This window comes from Nipponia nippon, unplaced genomic scaffold (genome assembly GCF_047370975.1).
Source record: "Nipponia nippon isolate SJK-2023a ecotype South Korea unplaced genomic scaffold, ASM4737097v1 scaffold_1, whole genome shotgun sequence".
NCBI classification, from domain to species: Eukaryota; Metazoa; Chordata; class Aves; order Pelecaniformes; family Threskiornithidae; genus Nipponia; species Nipponia nippon.
Window position 1 is genome coordinate 70,249,441 of NW_028262290.1, and position 20,179 is coordinate 70,269,619.

General features: G+C 51.4%; 1 protein-coding gene and 1 long non-coding RNA gene across 4 annotated transcripts in view; one reads left to right on the forward strand and one right to left on the reverse strand.

Moving 5' to 3' along the window:
- LOC148057414 (uncharacterized) overlaps positions 1 to 8,893 on the reverse strand; it is a 33,298-nt gene extending 24,405 nt beyond the window's left edge. The window contains exons 1-2 of the long non-coding RNA XR_015705056.1: positions 8,770 to 8,893; positions 310 to 1,395 (exon numbers count right to left, since the gene is read on the reverse strand). This is a non-coding gene — a long non-coding RNA (uncharacterized LOC148057414). The remainder of the gene's footprint in view (positions 1 to 309; positions 1,396 to 8,769) is intronic.
- Positions 8,894 to 8,975: 82 nt separating this feature from the next.
- On the forward strand, positions 8,976 to 18,966 carry IRX4 (iroquois homeobox 4). Of its 3 annotated transcripts, none has more exons than XM_087758881.1 (6): positions 8,976 to 9,247; positions 14,234 to 14,299; positions 15,187 to 15,438; positions 16,068 to 16,174; positions 17,156 to 17,478; positions 17,670 to 18,966. In XM_087758881.1, exons 2-6 carry the CDS (start codon positions 14,255 to 14,257, stop codon positions 18,440 to 18,442), a joined length of 1,500 nt encoding a protein of 499 aa, XP_087615007.1. In that variant the 5' UTR covers positions 8,976 to 9,247; positions 14,234 to 14,254; the 3' UTR covers positions 18,443 to 18,966. The 3 variants fall into 3 exon arrangements, with proteins under 3 accessions (XP_087615007.1, XP_087614997.1, XP_087614990.1); XM_087758871.1 differs by having other exon boundaries at positions 8,977 to 9,247; positions 14,141 to 14,299; XM_087758864.1 differs by lacking the exon at positions 8,976 to 9,247 and adding an exon at positions 9,767 to 9,808.
- The last annotated feature ends 1,213 nt before the right edge of the window (positions 18,967 to 20,179 follow it).

A 20,179-nucleotide genomic window follows, 5' to 3' on the forward strand; every position in this document is an offset into this window, starting at 1 on the left:
CTTGAAAGTAAATATATCGCATTCAGTAGGGGAAAAAAAAAATTGCCTTTGCTTTTTCTTCTTCTCTCACAGAAAGGTCAACCATTACAGTCACATGACTCACAAATTGCCCCCCAAAAAACTATTTAGAGTCATATATCACAAGGGCCAGCATAACACAGAGCAGAGGAACAAGCTGCCCTCCCAGTCTTCCTGCGACCCTCTCTGCTTTCGGGAGTGATTGCAGTACCTCCATCTGCCTTTTCCCAGAGTGTAATTCACATGAAACATTTTAAATAGGAAAAATTCAGATTTGTAAGTCTTACTTACATTTATGGAGTCTTCTACATCTATCTACAGTTTTTTCTTTTTCAGATCATCTCAGGTTTTACTCCACCATGCTTTCTGTTTCAAATCTTTAAGTTTCATGAAAGAGTAGTCAGCTGGAATCGCCACTTCCAGAAAGTCCTCCTCCCAAATGCTCAGCGAGACTAGAAAGCACTGTCTGAGGCCGGGGAGCTGACAGAGTTAGGAGATCTTTCTTTACACAGTAGTTTGAAGTGGCTAACTGCCTTTTGGTAAGAAAACCCGATGAAAAACTGCAAGACAACAATAGTCCCACAGGGAACCACAAAATAGATTTGGCAGCTCAAGGTTTTAATTATTGGTTAAAGCTAGAAGTGACAGTGGGCAAAAAAGCAAAGGTCCAGCTGAGCTCCTGCTACCGAGTCTGCATTTTAGTAATGCTGGAAAGGAACAGATTTTCTCACACTTGTCCCACTCAGACTTCTTCATTTGGCTGACCACAGGCAGCCAGCAGCTCACATGACCACCTGGCCAAACTTGCAATAGGCATCCTTTTGCAGCTTGGGCAAGAGCTGGAGTATCTTCTGGAAATGGCTGTGATGCCACAGGCTGCCATTGACCTTTGGCTCCATCGCATCATCTCAGCTGAAATTTCCTCTAGGTGATGCACAGTCAGCCACAGTAGCCAGCTTCAACAACATCACCACTGGCTCTGCTGCATCCCCAACCACTCTGGGTTTGAGCGTGGTACTGACGTTTTCTTGGTTCCTGGATAAGCAGCTTTTGTCCTATTCTGCTCCGCTTCCACTTGAAAAATAGGCTGGCAGGGGAACAGAGCACGGCTGGGAGCCTTGTGTGAGGCTTGAAATGTCAAACAGGACACGCTCTTTGTGGACATGTGCAGCTGCAGGTATCTGCTCTTTATCTTTTACCTCCCACGGTTGTCTCTGGATATGGGCGGAGTCATCCTCCCAAGGAAGGCTCTTCGTTCAACATCAATGAGGATTTTGCAGAAATCCCTCAGCTCCCACTGTCTGTGTCCTTAGGACTGATAACTCTACCTGCTATGAAATCAGATGCTTGGGAGAGGAGGAGGAGGAGGAATGTTAACTGGAAAATACAACACAGATGAAACATAGCACCTTACGACAAACATGACTACATTTCATACCTTGACTGCACTGACTTTTTGCTAACCTAAAAGTAAAAAGAATGAGGGTACTTTTTTCCTTTGTTAATTGTATTTAACCTTGCCTGACATGTATTTTCAATGAAATGATTCTACTTACAAGACAAGTTATCCTGGGTTTACCCAGCTTTAATCTGAAGCCAATATTCTGACTTGTTTTTTTACTTCAGTTATTCTATATTACTGCAGTTCAACCATTTCACCACAGGTTTAAAAAGAGAAAGAGACTTTTTTAGTTCAAATATTTATTGATTTTCAAAAAAAGGAGGGAGGAGAGGGGGAAATGCAGGAACGTCCTACAGTTTCTCAGAATTTATGGAGCTATTATATACACATAAATCCATGTGTTCCTTTATTAGACACATGGCCCTTCTGACATAAACAACCTAACTATTCTTGAAAAAGATATTTTAACTGCGTAGTCCTCAGAGAGAAAAGCTTTTAAATGCTTGTGAACAGTGGATTGGAGTAATTGGTGGAACAAACATTTAATAGAAAGTTCAGGCTTTTTTATACAGAATTGATTTGAATCTGGCTGCAGGTCACAGCCGCTAATTTGGTAGATGTGAGTCTGTTGTGAATATTATGGGTATTTGCCCATAATATTCAAACTGTCTTCTACAGTCCACAGTCCCTGATTATAAGAGTGTCATGGTTAGACTATTGCCCTTATTAAAGAGTTCTTTGACGAAACCTGAGTCTTATTGGTGGTTTTAGTCTTGCATTATATTTATTACCTGCAGTTATAAAATAACTATTATATAATATGTATTGTCAGCAACTGTATTTTTGCAACTGCAATCTACTGTGGATCTCAGGGACCCCCCCACCTTGCACCTGGGGGGTGCCAAATTACTGCATGGGGCTCTAAAAAAAATTGTCACATTTTCATGACATAACATCAATATTAAATACTCAAAGATTCTTTTGGTGTTTATGATTTTGAATGAACAAGGAAAAGAAACAGAAGTGATAAAGATGCATTTATTCCTGCAGCATTATTGTCATATTTACTCAGTTTAACACATTTTAAACATCGACAAAATGTTAACGTGCGACTGAGAACATTATCAGTGAGTACTGAAAGTTGGTAGCCATTGAAAAATATCATTATTAGTCTTCTATGGAGTATTTTCAGCCTTTTCTTGGAATACAGTCCCTTCATATAGAACAGACACTTCTCTGCATCCTTTCCCTGTCTCTGTGTGTGTGTGTGTGTGTGTGTGTACATACAAGTGGGCAGACACAGATGTGCATGAATGTACATGTGTGCATAATTCTGGCTCAACTCTTTCTAAACTTTCTGCACTGAGGAATAATATATATGCAGCTTAATTATTTCCCATCAGTGAATAATTATTATAAGCAGCCATTTGCAAACAAGTTAACCCTTATCTCTGTGGTATGATGACTGTGGGTCTATGATCTGCTTTCATGGCCTGGGTACAATTAGGAGTGTGGCTATAGATTGAGATTATAGAGGGGAAGGAACAGCTGCTCAGAACAGAGCACCTCTGCTAAAAAAAAAATTGACTGGTAGCGACAGTTCAGCTTCTACATATATCTTAACACTTTCCTGCTGTTGAGTCATGCTGCATTATAAAATCACCTTACAAATCAGAAAATGGTGCTGGTTTAAATGCTTTTATTTTAAAACAACCTCAGTTGCTCATAAACTGCTGGCCAAATGCCAAGGTATTTTTTCATAGGGTCGGATCCTACTGGTGTACTACCTCAGACTACTACCCACAAAAGTTGAAGGCATGCTGTGACTGTTTGAGATGTTCAGCACCTTGCAAAGCCATGTAGGTGTTCAAGTTAGCATGATTAGTCCACAGAGACTAGAAAAAAAAAGAAAACTGATTTGGCCCACAATCAGATAACTGGTCCAGTACACAGCTGTACACAATACAGATTGCAGGGTGACATTCTGGCTCGATTGAATTCAATTGAAAAATGCTTACTGGCTTTAACAAGGACAGATTTAATCCCAGAACCTGAAATATCTCCACAAACCAGTTAAATTTCGGTACAAAATGTCTAAACGTATGTTTTATCAAGCCACTTTTATGTTCTGCTGGCCCCTTTATCTTGTGTCAACCAAAAATTCATAATACCAATTTTGACTGAAGGCTGGCTTTAATTACAATTTCTTTTACAGGTCTCAACTGCTTTTTGTATCCTGGGAAATGAGAGCAATTCTTTCTATCATATTCAGAAAGAAAATGAAAAGGTTGGTAAATGTATAAGTAATTTTAACTGATTCATTGATCTGAATACTTTTAAAGTAATACAGTAAGTATTTCTGTCACACTTTGAAGTTCAGCTTGGAGCTCAGTTACATCCCTTAGGGTTATTTTATAGCCATTAAGAATGTGTACCTTTTATCTGGTGCCTTCAATTAATTGAATTTCAAAAATATTCTCAAATGTTTTTAGAAAATCATTTAGTTCCTGGAGGACATTCCTGTGTGATTTATTGTTACAGTAATTAAAAGCAGTGAGTATTACACTGGTCACTGTTGGAACTCCTGTCTGCCTTTGGCTATATTTTGGTTTAAGTTAAAACATATAGCGCACTTGAGAGACTTGTGAAGGGAGGCAAGAAAAAAATTAATTCTTTTCAGATTGCTTCAGAATTTTGGCACACTTAGAAATAACCTCTTAAAGTGATCACAGTGATATTTACATGATAATTATATGCAAGCACAATTAAAGTTCTATATTAAACAATTAAATAATGCTTTTCCTGCTATGGTAAATTATTCCTGACTACCCATATTAGTATTCTGTAGTTCTAATCAGTGCCATAAATAATTTTCAGTTTTACACATTCTGCTCTGAAGCAATTATTAAGAGCTCTCAGGAAAAGTTAAAACAGCTAATGAAAATAATTAGCAGAAAAAAATGACGGTTCATCCTGCATTGAAAGATAACCCTAACTGAAAACTACAAACGCTGCTGTAACTGCATCTTTGTTTTCTGAGGCACGCACAGCTCTCTTCTGCAATCCCTTTTGTGCAAGAAGCGAGCACTCACGAGTAGCATTTCACGGAGCTACTCACACACGGGAAGATCGGTGGGATTAGACCCGAGGCCCCCTTCTCTTTAGTTGTATAAGATGGAGGAAGGAGCTTATTCCTGCATTGCCTCCCTGGAGCTCCACCTCAGTAGCGTTGCTCACCTGGGCAAGGGCTGCAGGCTCAGGCTGCCCGTCCTGCTCAGGCAGAGTTGCAGCGCAGGAGGGAGAACTTGGTGCTACTGACTCACTCAGTGTCTTCTGCCTTTTCAGGGTCTTCAAGGGGAGTTGAAATGGCTAAGCTTTTAAGCATTTAAAAAGATACTCTTTTCCTACTAAAAAATGATTCTCTCCGCCCATCCATATATCGAGTACACTAAGACAGCCTTAGCTATTTCTCTAACCACATCAACATTTTTTCCTACCACGGAATAAATATCTTCTCAAAATCATGGGCTCACAAATGGAATTATGGTAACGCTTCCTCAGAAAATTATTGAAAAGATAATTATGAGCCTATATCATTGTGGACTACAAAGGACCCACAAATGATCACACAGAATTTGAAAATAAATGTTTTCTCAGCATAGGTGCGCATTTACGAATAAAAGTATAGTTGTACAGATCAGTACAATGCAGGTCAGTACCAGATAAACATTTCACATTTAAATGTACGCACTGAAGTCATTGTTCAAAGTAATAACCTATCCTTTTAATAAACCACCCCTTTTACATTGAAATGCCTAAAGGTTTTCTAATGTGTATCAGTCTTTTGAACATCACATAATGAATTTAACGTGAGAAAAGGAAAAGAAATGTACCTGTATGGATTCCTGCACATTAAGATAAACCTTGTTGCTCTGAGGCTAGCATAAAACTTGGCACTCAAACCAGATGAGGACAAAAATAGTTTCAGTGAAAATCTGATTTCTATCCATGTATTTACTACATTCTGAATTATATTGGCTTTCCTGTGAATTTATTCCAGTTATGTAAATTATCTCAGAGGTTTCATGATGAAGCTAATGTGTTTCTAGGACCTTCATAGTGTGCATGAGTTATGAGACAAGCATTAGTATATTACTCCTTGACCAGGTGTGATTTAATAACATCTACAGGAAAATAAAGGCCAAAAAAATAAGACACCAAGCTAGTGTTTTCTCCCACCTGATCCCTTAGAGAGTAGTTCTTCAAAGAACAGCCACGGTGCTGTGGGAATTGACACTGGCAATTAAATGATATTCCCTTTCTGAATGGAAGTATGGGTTGCTATCACCAGTGCTGTTCGTCTAATGACATGGAAAATTAAGGATTTTAACCACTTGGTGTCATTTAATGACGGCCTTTTCACAGCAGAGAGGACATTGATCTAGCTACAGAAATGGGAGAGAGTGCCAAAGAATGCTAGGATAGACAGGGCCAACACCATTTCTACTGTGAGCAGAGCACCTTTTAATCATTTAAACATTAAAAATGGTTGAAACCTTAGTATTATTGGTCATTTAAAAAAAGACAGGGAAAAAGAAAATCTGTAACAACATCATGAACAACATTAAGCAAAATCTACAAATGCCCTTCCAGCCATGGGCTGTGGCCCATGATTTTTTGGGAGTGCTTCCCAAAAGCTTTCGCTCTGGTTGCAAGCACCTTCCCAGATTCACTGGTGACCCGTGCTCCCTTAGTGGTTGTGTCCTTCAGGTCACTAGGGTTGACTTGCATGCATGTCTACTGGGATTTCAGCTCTGCTCTGTTTGATCGCCCTTCTGCCTGGCTGGGCTGCTCTTTGTCAGAAAGCCACCGTGCTTTCTGGTGCGTAGGTCAAAGTGGCAATGGGTGGCAATTTCCAAGGCGTGCAGGTCAACACGAGCAAATTGGAAAAGACATACTCAAGAGCCTGCTCGCTTCCTTGAACCATCACTGAAATAATAAAAAGAAAAGTTGATCTCGTGGAACTGAGGTCGTTATATTACAAAAGGTACATATTAATATACTGTTACTGGTGGTAGGTGTTAATATAAAAAAATATTTTTTGAACGATGCCCCCTGCCCTTGAACATCACAGCAAATTTCAAGGGGCGGGGGGGGGGGGGGGCGGCTGCATCCCGCAGCCCCCCAGCACCTCACCCCAGCAGTTCCCCCCTGCTGCTCTGCCGCCGGGAAGGTCGGGGGCGGCAGCTCCCCGGGCGCCCGGGCCGCGGCACCCCTCGCTCCCGCCGCGCTCCCGCGATCCGCCGGCGGCGGCTCCGGGCCGGAGGGGGGCTGGGGGGGTCCCGGTCCCCCGAAGCACATTTGGGCCGGAGGGGAGATGCCACCCCACCCTGTAAAACGCGGGCTGGAGCGGGGGGACGGCTGGAGGGCGGCGGAGGAGGGGTCCCCCCGGGACGGCGGCTCCCCCCGCGGGCACGGCGCTGCCCCCGGGAGCCTCGGCCCCGCTTCGCGCTGGGGCTGCCTGCAGCCGGGCAGGGGGCTAGGAGGCAGCCCGCGGCAAGAGCCCGGGGGCAGCGCCGGCGGGACGGGCAGCCCCGGGGGAAGGAAGGGAAAGCCGAAGCCCAGATCCGCAGGGCCGGATCGGGGGCAGCGCACCCCGGGCGATTTGGAGAAGGCGTGAGGGTCCCACGGGCCGGCCGGGCAGCGGAGCTGTGCCCCTGTCCCAGGCCACGTACCCCTCGTCTTCCCGGCGAGCAGGCCAGCCCTGGGCGGGCAACCCAGGCGTCCACGTCGCTGCGGGTTTGTTACTCTGCTTTAAAATGCAAAGGCTCGCTGCATGATTGGCTTTCTGTTTACAAGTGCAGATGGGGAGAAGGCTCACGTTTTCTTTCTCCGTGTGGTTTCCCCGCCTTGGAAGCTGCAAGGGCAATCCGAGGAGGGAGAAAGAGGAAAGAGAAGAGGATTTCCCAGTTTTAACATTCATCAGATTTACCCTGTCATTGCACTACAAGGTGCAGCGTGTGTCGAACATTACGAGCACGGGTCCATGCAAATGACACAAGCATGAAAGAGCCCTGGCAAGAATAAATCTGTCGATGTACAGATGTTCCCTATTAACGTTATTGTTCAGCCTTGGTGGTTACGGTGGGAAGACACCGGATTAAAAATTCCCGTTGCCACCCCACCTCTCCTGAACCTTTCTCCCCACACCTCTTTGTCTTCGCTTAATTAGGTAGGATATAATATTCTCTTTTTCTCCTCCTCTGTCTTATTGAGACGTCTGCCCAGGCTTACGCCTTTAAACAGGACTGATATTGATCCCTCCTCCCCCTTCTGTCAATCCCGATTTGTCCCTTTTCGTGCTGAACAAACAATTAAGAACAGAAAAGTACCGACTGCGCTGTAAAACTTCGCGTGCGCCAGGCCCCCGCAGGGCTGCCCGGGCGCTGCGCGGCCCGGGGGCGGCGGGCCGGAGCCGGGAGCGGGTCTCGGAGCCCGGGGGTGAGAGGGTGGAGGGGGGCTGCACGCCAGGAAAGACATTTAAGACCGGGGGCTCGCTGCCAGCTCGCCTAGCCTCGGGCCTGAATAACTTCGAGAGGCGGCAGCAGCCTGAGGCCGAGACCGGGCGGGACAGACAGACAGGCGGGCGGGCGGACGGACGGGCGGGCGCAGAAGGACGGAGAGGCTAAGCGGGAGCAGGAGGACGGAGAGGCTAAGCGGGGTCAAGCGCTCCTGCCCCGACCTGCCTGCGGCTGCCGCCGGCGCCCGCCCCCCCAGCACCCCGGAGGAAGCCCCCGCTGCCCGGGCAGCCCCGGCGGGCTGCGCCCCCGGCGGGAGGCGGCGGCGGGGCCGGCCCCGGGAGCGCTGCCGGGAGCGGGTCCCCGGCTCCGGGCTCCGCCGCGCCGCCCCCCCCGCGCCCCTTCCCCGCGGCCGGGGGGCGCTGGGCCCCGCAGCTCCCGGCAGCTCCGCGGCGGCCGGCTCGGCCGCGCTGCCCCGGGGCTATGAAGGCGGCTGAGGCCGATGGGGGGACAGGTACAGGTGCCCGTCTCCTGCGCGCAGGGCTAGCGCTGGCGTGCCAGCCAGCCCGCCTCCTCGCACGGGAGGGAAACAAAGACGGCGAGAGAGGCAGGGAGAGTTGCCTGCAAGTTTAGCGCCTTTCGGTCGTGACTCGCAGAGATAAATGATGGTTCGGAGGTGCGCGCAGTTAATCAACGCTACGGCTGCCTTACAGCGTGTGCAACCCGCAGATCATTAGGTTAAATGGAGGACATTCGTGTCCTTCCAGAATCAATGCAATTATTGTTGGCAACAAGGACAACAATTGGAGTGGCAGCGCTAATTTTACTAACCTGCTATTAATTATGGTGTCCCCCACGCCCCAGACGGCGTTTATAACCCGCGGAAGCAAGCGGTGCTGGCTGCTTCTGTTTTAAAACGGGAAAAGTTGGAAGTGGAGTGCCTGGTCGCGTTGGAAAGTGTTAATCAGTAGGAAAGAGTGTGCTCAGTGGAGCTGTTCACGGGAACGTCACTCTGGTACGGGGGGTCAGTGAAGTGGCTGTGGCGCCTGGGGACGGCAGGCGCGGCGCCGCGCCGCTCAGGTGCTGCGGGCTGGGGAATGCCCGCCGCGCTCCTGCCCCGCTCCCCGCCGCGCTCCTGCCCCGCTCCTGCCCCGCTCCTGCCCCGCTCCCCGCCGCGCTCCTGCCCCGCTCCCCGCCGCGCTTCTCCCCCGCTCCCCGCCGCGTCAGCCCGCGCAGGCGAGGGGACGCCAGCCCTGCCATGGCACAGCCGTCGCGACGAGGTTTTAGCCGAAGCCTGGCGTGATCGCAGGTAAAGAATTTCTTCTTGTTTTGGTGGTGATGCTTGTGTGTGTCTGCCTCTCTCTCTCTCTCTCTCTCTCTCTCCCTACGGAAGGGGGGGGGGGGGATAAACCCCACCGCTCCCCCCCCCCCCCCTTTCCAAGCCTGCTTTAGCAGCAAGGCAGCTGAAAACGAACTGCTGGAGGGAAGAGAAACTATCTGTGATGAATCATTTGGCTTTGTGCAATCTTTACCTAGGACAGAGGGCAAACGTATTTTAACACATGTGTGCTATTTCTTGGGAAGGGGGTGTGGATATGATATTCAGCGAGAGCTAAGGTAAGGTACCGAGTCAAACTTTCCGGATTTTAAGGCAAACTTTAAAAGGCATAGAATTTGACCTTGCAAGTAGGAAAGTTTTATCTTCGCAGAGAAGTGTGTTCAAGCTGTCCGCTGCCAGACAGCTTAAAGGCGGTGGCGTTTGCATGCCTACGAGTCTGCGGCACCGGGGGTGCGGAGGCTGGAAAGAGAAACCTTATACGGGCTTGGCTTTGCTAGTGAGAGCGTAGCTGCGATGCTCTGCACCGGGCAGGTAAATGTGGATATGCTGTAGGGTCCATCTAGCCGTACGGCAGCTGCCCAGGTCGCAGCGCTTGCTTCTCTTGCTGAAAAGTTTTGTCTGGGTGGGAGGGTGGGTGGGTGAGCACCCGTGTGGGCTCTAGCTCTTCAGTGTGAAAAGTTAATAAATACAAAGAACAGCATGAGCATGTGAGGCCTTTCTGCTTTAATCTAGATTGTTTGCCAAGGGGACTGAAGACTTAGAAAATGAAAGCGTTCAAAGGGATAGCTTTGAACAACTGATTTTACGTGTAGTCGTAATCTGAGTAAATTAATGAGCTGCGCCTTCTTATGCAACTGTTACGTTTGTCATCATGGCTCTCCCGATCACAAGCCGTCGCACAGCTTTGTGCAGGTCGGCAGCATCAGCTCGCTGTCCCTCGATTCAGAGTGCAGGAGATGCAATTGCACCTCAGATGGGCTCAGGGAAAAGGAGAAAAAAAAAAAAAAAAAGCAATCGTATTTACTGTCGATAGCGACTTTACAGGAGCTAATCTACTTGAAAATGTTGTAGGCTGCCCTCGGTTCCATGTCAGATCCCAAATGGGCAACATGTAGAGCTTCACAGCGTTTGTCAGGCGGTGTCAAGGTTGCTTTAAATCTGTAACGTGAAAACAAAGCAAAGTCGACTGAAAGAGCTCGCTAAAGTCTGTTTAGCCCATAAGCAAATTCCGTCGCTGAAATATTTCCAGGAGTGGCAAGAACCCCTCCAAAAGAGGAGGCGATGAAAATGCAGATAGTAAAAGTGTAGCTGTATTAACTGCCTCTAGATCACGTCCCTGAAGACGTCCATCAAAGCGTTAGTCCCGAAGAGGTTCTCTGTTTTACCTGCTGTGGCCTGCTCCAGCGTCACAGCGTTTCCTTCGCGTTTCATGCTTTTATGATAAAACTTGTACGAACGCTGGCTCCAGGTTCTCGGAGAAGAAACACACAACCCTCGGAGAGAGACTTGGTTGGGCTTTGGCTGTAAAATACCTGCTTGCCTGGGTGTGCAGGCTGACCCTCACAAGGGGGGAACTCTCCGGCGTTTCCTATGGGTCGCGATGGCTTTACTTGCTCAAACTTTGGAGAAAGCGGTGTGTGTTTCTCTGTCTCGAAAGCTGTTAACTGCTATGTACAGGCAAGGGGCTTTGGCAAGGATCAATTTTTATTGCACAGCACAGACTTGCATTTTCCAAATGCTTAAGGATATAGCCCACAGCATTAAGCGTCTTTGCTTGGATTTGAACAGTGTTATGTTGTTTATGTGCAAGAACCACAAAGGTTATTTTAAAACATTGCGGGGCTTATTGCATGTTTGTGCGCTGGCACCAAAAATTTAAGATGAAATACAATTGTGTTGAGTTTCTTATCAACAAAGGGCCATTATTTGTAGATTGTAAGAGAAACAAGACATGAAGGCTGGAGGAAGATGTAATGTCAGCTTTTAGTATTTAAGGTTATTAAGTGTTTAAGGTTATTAAGTTTTTTTGTTGTTGGTTTTTGTTTATGGTTTTGGTGGTTTGTTGTTGCTGTTGGTTGTTTGGTTTTGTTGTTTTTTGTTTTTTTTTTTTTTTTATTTAATGACTGCTTTCTAGGGAATACAGATTGGAACTGGCACAAAGCTGACCGGGGTGAAGTAATAGAGCAGGCAGGCTGCAAAGAAAAATGACAAATAATTATCATGATTAATACAGGAAAGTTCAGTGCAAAAATGGGCACCAGAGTGTTTGCATGGTGCAGTGAAAGACAACTGTGATATATAAACAGAAGAGGACTATAAATATTGAATTTCACCTTGTATTTTAAAGTTTGATAGACTCAGCTAAATACCAAAACCTGTCGTCTTCTGTGGGCCACTGCGGAGTTGACATCTGCAGTAGTATGAAAAGGGGGGGGGGGGGGGGGAAACACCAAACAAACCCAACCACAAACCCACAACACCAGGACATCTCCCAAACTGTAGCCTGGAAAAGTGCGAGGACTTCTCCAGGCAGTTAGTTCTCTAGCTCTCCCAGCTAATTATAGTGCTTTACACCCAGCCGCTCTTGAGATAAGTGCAACTGTTTTCTTCCCTAGCACCGGTGAGCTCCTACTCCAGGGCTTAAATAAACATTGCCCGGCGCACCCGGGGCAGGAGGCAGAGGGAGCAGCACCAAAGGCTGCGTGAGGACCTTTGTGCAAACACCGGCTGCCTTCTCTTCCCAAACGATGCAACAGCCCGTCAGCAGGTCGCGTAGAAGGGAGCTGCTTGTAAAGAGCAGCTAGAAGTATCGTTATATCCTGGCAGCGCCGGGGGAGCAGGAGGAATAAAGGAGCGTTTCTGTAAGAGAAACCCAATGGCTGAGTTATTAATATTCCCAGAAAGAAGTGGGTATTAGCATTTCAGGTGAGGAAAGAATGGGCACTTTCTTCCCCCCCCCCCCCCCGCCCCAATCAACACAGAATTCAAAACCGATTATTAATGTCACTTGATTCCCGTTCTTTGTACCTTTCTCCCGGCTACAGATACTGAGCTGTCAGGATAATTTGCATGTACTGTATCTGATATCTTTTATTTGCAAACACTCTAAAGCGCCATAAAACGCCGCTCGTTGTAGTCTAACTCAATCTGAGAACTAGTATTTTCATCTGTAAATTAAAGCAATTACGCAGCAGATATTATATTATGTGTACTGTGGTCTCCAGATAGTCATCAATCACCCTCAATCGAGCTGTCAGTGTGGGCAGATTCGTTTCTGGGAGGCAGTCTTCCAGCTGGGGAGAAGAAGAGAACATCATCATTAATTAGAGTGTGACCCTGGGGCTATTCACATGTCTGAACCCAGGAATCTCTCTGAGCAAGTCTGCACATCACGGAGCAGCGTTCAACTGCACCAGCAGCCGAGCTTCAGCCTCGGAGCTGACTCCTCCGCTCCCTCCACCCGCCTGGAGGTTGCCTCCTCGCCCTGCCCCGGTGGTGGCTGGCCGTCGGGGGGAAGATGCTGGGGCTACCGGCCGGTAGCCCCAGCCCTTCGGCCACCTCCGCCGGCCGGTAGCCCCAGCATCTCCCCCCGACGGCCAGCTACCTCCGGGCGGCAGCAGGGAGCCTGCCCCCCTCCCCCAGGGTGAAGCAGGGGGGCGATGCTGCCTGCTTGTGTGGAGGGGTCCCCGCTCCCAGAGGGCAGGGGGGCTGATAGCGGCGGTGGGACGGGTTGGGGAGAAGGGGGTGATGGAGACGAGTCTCCTTCCCAGGCCCTCCTTCACTCGGGGGTCCCGCCGTAGCCCCGGGGAACCAGCTAACCACCGGGAAAGAGATGTTTGCTCTTCGGTAAGAAAAAGCACTTGGCACATTTAAGTTGCACCCCCCCCCCCAATTCCCCCCCTTTTTTACCTCCCCCCGCCCCAGCTGTGCGCACCTCGGAGCACAGGCAGGCTGGCTTTTCCAGCGGAGGTTTTGCGATGGGATCAAAGTCGGTTTCAACGTGAAAAGTCACGTCCTTTCAATCACTCCCCGGAATACGCTTGTAGGGTTTTCTACCTGTAATCACACGTCTGGAATAAAAGCCGAAAAGAAAAGCGAGGGTTGCATGTCATGTGCTTTATTGTCAGCGTTAGCGCTAATTTTAACTGTTGATTAAATCTTAAATGAAGACTCAGTCGTGTGTCCCTTCATATGTCTTGTTTGTAATTGAGACTAATTATTACTGTGGGGTGGGAAGAAGCAGCTGCTCATTAATTAATTTCTAATTAAAAGTGCTTACCAGCCCTTCAGTGACGAAGGAGGGTGGGGGGGAAAAAAATCTTAGCTGATACAACATTGATCCTTCAGATTAAAACCATTCATTTTCTTCCCTTCCCCGCAGAAATATATAGAAATGTTGCAAGCAGGCGTAGCCGCTGCCGGGGAGCTTTCCAAACTTTCGCTGCCTAGCAGGCAGGCTGAGAGGGATGCTGGAGAGCCTATTTTCCACGCCAGGGGAAAGGTTCCCGAAAATGAACGTTAAACTTACAGGCAGGTTAATTTGAATAGGTTTTGCGTGACGTCAGAGGCTCGGCTCTTTTAAAAAAACGTGCTTCTGAACTGCTGTATTTGTGCCACTTTTCTCCCCCCCCCCCCCCTTTATTTTTCTGTGGGTGTAAAGTATGTATTTCTGCCGTCACGTTTGCCAGCCTCGGAGCCTACACGTAACAATTATTTCTGTTTCGTAGCTGCAGAGGGGAAGGTGCTAAAATCACTATACCTTTTTTTCTTTTTTTTTTTTTCTCCTTCGGTTAAAAAAAAAAAAAGTAAGTTTAAGATTTCATGTAAATAAATTAAATGTGGTTTTCTGCTTCGTCCTATAAGCATCTAGGGACCTGTGGTTACCAATCAATTGGTACAATAGAGCAGAGCCAGGCTGCAATAGCGTGCAGATCAGACGTCTCGCCTTGTTTCTAGATAACTGGGAGCCTCTGTACCATGTCATATCCTCAGTTTGGCTACCCTTACTCCTCTGCACCCCAGGTAAGACTTTTTGCCTACCACCGTTAATTGATTGAATTCCAGTCCTTATTGATTCCTTCCGTCCAGGGCTGAGAGCGGCAGCGATCCTTTCTAGCATGCGGGAGCGGGAAATCGGCTGCTGGCTCCGCATCTTTCCGAGATGCTCAAGTTATATCCTGCGCACATATTTTAAAATGGGAAGGAACACGCGGGATTTAGGGTGTTTGGGGGCGATAACGACGCGTGGGGGGGGATTACAGAGATGAGGGAGGTGAGAAGGGGAGCGAGAGATCCCCCAGCCCCCACCTGCCCTCTGCCCCCCCCCCCCCAGCGCTTTTTTCTCTTTCCCGATTAAATTCACAGTTTACCAATTAAACACCAAAGTACTGAGGTCTGGACCGCAGAAACATAATGGGGTATTCTAAACCAGCAGGTTAATAACAGACGCGTGCGTGGCTGCTACAAATCTGCAGTCCAAATAAATATGCATGAGTGATTTAGAAAAAAGGTTCAAAAACGCAGCCGGGAAGCGTTGTGCTGCAAGAGGAGAAAACCGGTGTAAAGCCAGTCTTGTGAGAACCCACCAGAAAAGTTAGTTTTTAAATGCAAAGGGCTGGAGCAACGTATTACAGAGGATTAAACGCCCACAGTCACGGGATGTTTGTTGTTTGTTGTTGTTATGGTGTTGTTTTTTTGTTTTTTTTTTAAACTGATAAAGTACTTGCACCTCAGCCTTTCTCCAGAGCGTTTTTCCCCCGGCTGAAGCCAAATACGGGAAGGGGAGGGAGGGGGGGGCGACACCCCAAAGCTGCGAGCTGATGAAAAAAAAGCCCCAAACTTGTTCACAGCTTGGCAAGTTTCTCCCCCCACGCCCCCGCCGCCCTCAGCGCCGCTCTCTTTCCCCCCAGTTCCTGATGAGCACCAACTCCCTGACGACCTGCTGCGAGTCCAGCGGCCGGACGCTGGCCGAGACGGGGGCGGCCGCCTCCGCCCAGACCCCCGTCTATTGCCCGGTGTACGAGAGCCGGCTCCTCGCCACCGCCCGGCACGAACTCAACTCCGCCGCCGCCCTGGGGGTCTACGGCGGCCCCTACGCCGGGCCCCAGGGCTATGGAAACTACGTGACCTACGGCACCGAGGCTCCCGCCTTCTACTCCTTGGTAAGCCGCCCCGGTGGCACCGCCGCCCGCCGCCGCGGGGGATGGAGGACGCTCCCGCCCGTCCTCCGCGCTGCTCCGCACCCGCGCTCTCCCCGCGGGCGGCGGCCGGGACCCCTCCGCGGCGGGGGCAGCCCCGGGCGCTTCTTCTCCTCTTCCTCCTCCTCCTCCTCCTCGTTCCCCGCCCCCCCCGCGCCATCCCGCTTTTGGCGACCGGCGCGGCCAGCCCGGCGGTCATTAACTATTCAAGCCCGGCACGGTTCTCACGGTAACGCAATTAAAAGTCGCGCCTGACGAGGTGGAGCGCGGAGGGCCCGGCCGGGCGGGCGGGCAGTTCGGGGCGGCCCAGACCCCGGCTCGCAAAAAATGATGCGTTCTTCCCAGCCGGCTTTTTTTTTTTTTTTTTTTCTCCTTTTTCCCTTTTTTTTCCCGGCACCGTAACAGCGGGAGTTAATGTCTCTATTGATCTCGCTGGCCGTCGCGGTCGAGGGGCCTCCGGGAAGGTCCGTCGTGCCCCCCCGCCCCCCTCTCCGATACCCGGGAGCGGCGGGCCCGGGTCGGGGGGGGACCCGAGCTCCCCCCGCGGCGGGGGGCGGCGGGGGCTGAGGGCGGCGGCGGGGTGTCTCTTGCAGAACAGTTTGGAGGCGAAGGACGGGAGCGGGTCTGCGCATGCGGGCATCGCCCCGGCGGCTGCCTACTACCCCTACGATCACACCCTCAGCCAGTACCAGTACGACAGGTAAGCCCACCCCACCCCCACCCCCCACCCCCGGCCCCGCTCGCCGCCCCCCCCCCCCCCCCCCCCGCGATCCCCACCCCTTCCCGCCCGCCCCGCCGCGGGGCCGAGCCGCGGACCTGCCTCCTCGCCGCCCAGCATCTCCCTCCCGGCCTCGGCGGTGCCGCCTCCCCTTCCCCACCGACACGTCCCCCTCCCGCAGGCAGACCGGCTCGGGGTCCCCTGCCCCCCCCGGGGCGGCGGGGGGGGGGACCGGTCCCTCTCCACGCCGGCGGTAATTACCTTTCCCTGAGCGGAGTCAGGCTTAGGCGCCCGGGCATCTCTGGTATGTTTATTAGTTTTAAACCAGCGCAAAACCACTTACACACCGTTTCAAGCTGTGAGGCCCATTGGGCGCCGATGACCTTTCCTGGAGGAAAATGCACAGCATTAAATATTCAGACGCAGCCCGGTGTCATCTGCATTAGGTTTCTACAATTTCAGGAACAAAAGGGTAGGAGAGATTACTAATAAAAGGAGTAAGAGGAAATATATTTCTATTAACAGTTACACCCTGGGGTCACCCAGATGTATTCTGTTTGGGGAAGACTGATCAAACAACAGGAAAGCGGGATTTCTGTCCGTTTGCAAGCCGCTAGGATTTCCCCGCTGCCCGAAACGTTGACACTGACTTTACCGCGAGTAAAGGCAGGCGCTTTCTTCCCCCGTTCCGCCGCCACGGCACCGCGGGGATGCGCGTTCCCCGGTGCTGCTGCTAGCTGAAACCTTCCTCCTTGCCTTCTTCCTCGGCCTGAATTCTCGAGGCAGGTCGCCCCCTGAGACCTGAGCTGTCCTCGCCCGTCTCCCCCCCTCCCTGGTCCAGCCACCCGCCGGGGCTTGCCGCAGGCAAGCAGCCGGGGCCGGGGCCCTGGGATCCCGCGTCGGGCAGGTCCGCGGGGGGCGAGGTGGCCGTGTGACACCGCGGGTGCTCCCCTGTGCCCGCAGGTACGGCACGATGGACGGCGGGACGCGGAGGAAAAACGCCACCCGGGAGACGACCAGCACGCTGAAGGCCTGGCTGCAGGAGCACCGCAAGAACCCCTACCCCACCAAGGGCGAGAAGATCATGCTGGCCATCATCACCAAGATGACCCTCACCCAGGTCTCCACCTGGTTCGCCAACGCCCGCCGGCGGCTCAAGAAGGAGAACAAGATGACCTGGCCCCCGCGGAACAAGTGCTCGGACGAGAAGCGGCCCTACGAGGAAGAGGAGGAGGAGGAGGAGGAGGGCTCGCAGGAAGAGGCGATGAAGAGCGGGAAAGCCGAGGGTACCCTGCTAAAAAGAGGCGCTTAGCGGTTCGGCCGCGGGGGGCCCGGCCGCCAGCTCGCCCCCGGGGCGGGCCTCGCTGGTGGGGGCGGCCGCGGGCCTCGCTGGTGGGGGCGGCCGCGGGGCAGCGCGGCGGGGCCGGTGACCGTGTGTCTTCTTTTTGCTGTCCCTTCCCCCGCCCCCACCCCGCAGAGCCCACGGGCAAGGAGGAGAAGGAGCTGGAGCTCAGCGACCTGGAGGACTTGGACGCCGCCGAGTCGGAGAGCTCGGAGTGCGAGCTGAGGCGGCCCTTCCCGCACCCGCACCCGCTCCCGCTCCCGCACCCGGGCGGCAGCCACCCGCCGCGGGCCGCCGAGCCCCCCGCCAAGATGCCGCCGCCGCCGGCCGCCGCCGCCGCCGGGGAGGAGGAGGAGGAGGAGGAGGCGGCGGCGGCGGAGCGGGCGCGGAGCTGCCTGAAGCCGGCGGCGGCGGAGTGCGGCCCCGACCTGCTCGGCGCCCGGCAGCGCGGCTGCGAGTCCAAAATGTGCTTCCAGCAGGGGCAGCAGCTGCTGGAGGCCAAGCCCAGGATTTGGTCCCTGGCGCACACCGCCACCTCCCTCAACCAGGCCGAGTACCCCTCCTGCATGCTGAAACGGCAGGGGGGCTCGGCCGCCGCCGCCGTCCCCGCCCCGGTCAGTGTCATCGACAGGCACCAGGATTCGCCGGTCACCAACCTCAGGAACTGGGTGGACGGGGTGTTTCACGACCCCCTCTTCAGGCACAGTACTTTGAACCAAGCCCTGAGCAACACGACAGTTTCCTGGGCTACCACCAAAGGAGCCATTCTGGAAACGGGCGCCTTGGGACGCGCGGTGGGGAACGGCGCCAACGTGCTCAAGGGGCAGCTCTCCAACCTGGCCCACCATGACTCAAACAAAGAGTTTCTGGCCTTTCCCAAATCAGGAAGCAAAATGTTTTGTTCCTAACAGGCCCGCCGAGGGGCGAAGGACTTTCTAAGGCTTGAAGAGTCAGCTACACTGAAAAGAGACTTGCGAGAGTTTAAATTTAAAAACTTTTTCTTTTTTTTTTTAAAAAAAAAAAACAAACAACAACAGAAACGAGGATTTAAAGTTCAGTTTGCTCAGTTCAACGGACAGACTTTGCTCATTGCTGTTCTGAAGAATTTCTCCTGGCTGCGACTTTAAGGGATCAATGTCGTGAAAGTTATTTAATTCCATGTCCAAAAAGCACGTACTATAGCGTAGACCTACTTAAAAAGTTTACATCCCAAAGTTTACAAACGGGAAATTTTAATTCAGATTTAATTTAAGGCATGCCGACATTAGTTATAAAGACTTTTCGAGAGTTTTTCCTCCTGATTTCCTTGTTAGCATATAATTCACAAACAGCACTTCTACTAAGTTTACACCTACTGCACAAATTTATCTTGACAAAAGAAAAAAAAAAAAAGAGAATATGTTAAAAGGTATGTTCACTCCAATAAATTGTCTGTTTCAGAGGTAACACAAGTGGTGGCGTTTTGCATTGCGCAACAAACACCTTTGAGGTTTCAAAATTCCCCCTGGGAGCCGGCCCCTCTAATTGCAAGGACCGGCAACAGGCTGCCGGGAGAGGGGAAAAGAGGCTCAAGCGGAGCGCTGCGGCGGGCGGAGCGGCGGCCGGGATGCTCGGCCGCTCCCCCGTCCCCCCGCCGCTCCGCGCCGGGCCCCGGCAGCCGCCCGGGGCGGCGGGGACACCGGCTGCCCGCTGAGGCGAGGCGGGGGGGGTGGGGAGCATCCATCCCCCCCCCTCCCCCCCCCCCCCCAAACTGCGGGCGGGCGGGGGTCGGCCCCAAAGGGCCGGGCTCGTCCGCGGCGTCGCCTCCGCCGTGCGCGGAGCAATTGATTCACATGGAGAATTTGATCTTTTAAAGAACCGTTTTAGCTTCCCGGCTCCTCTGCCAGTATGGAGAATCGCTGATCCTCCATGAATATTTCAGCACTTCAGGACAGATGCTTTACCGTTTTGACATTAAATAGAGTGCAGCCAACAAAAAGAGAGAGGGAGAAAGAGCGCTCTCGACGTGTGATGCAGGAGCACTCCCGGCCAATTTACCGCTTAGATAACAGCCGTTTGAAAGATTTCCTTTCCTTCCCGGGAACGAGAACAAACTTCACTGATCCCCGGACCGGGAGAGAGGGAGAACTGCTGGAGAAGAAACCGCGAGGCAATAACGGACCCCGCCTTAACCCAGACCGGCCTCAACCCCCCCGCGCTGCGGCGCCCGGCGCTGCGGGGCAAGACCGAAAGCGCCCGAAGGACCCAGCTGACGCCGGGCAAGCAGAAGAGCCTTTCTTGCCTCCCGGCCTCCTCGCCCATCCCACCCCTGCGGCTCCCCGCCAGCCCCCTCCCCCCCCCCCCCAATAAAATAAGAACACAATGCGAAATATATATATATATATATATAAATAAGGCAACGATAAACGCAACTGAGACAGCACCCGGCCAAAATATAACATACTCCAGCCTGCAAAGTTTCTAGCGAGACCTGTTAGTGCAAGGACTGAATAAAGGAATCCGGGTGCGGAGATCAGATCAAGCCCTTCCCCTCCCTGCGAGCAGCCGTAATTGGATTGTATCCAGTCATATTCCCTGTCATTGTATTGACTTTCGCTCTCTTGGATGATATTATCGAGATCACTGAACCCCTCTGCTGATCTGGC

Excerpts from the sequence above, each read along its gene's own strand:
- IRX4 (XM_087758864.1), top strand. Across the intron at positions 14,300-15,186 it reads CTTACTCCTCTGCACCCCAG|TTCCTGATGAGCACCAACTC; the intron begins GTAAGACTTTTT and ends CTTTCCCCCCAG. Across the intron at positions 15,439-16,067 it reads CTCCCGCCTTCTACTCCTTG|AACAGTTTGGAGGCGAAGGA; the intron begins GTAAGCCGCCCC and ends TGTCTCTTGCAG.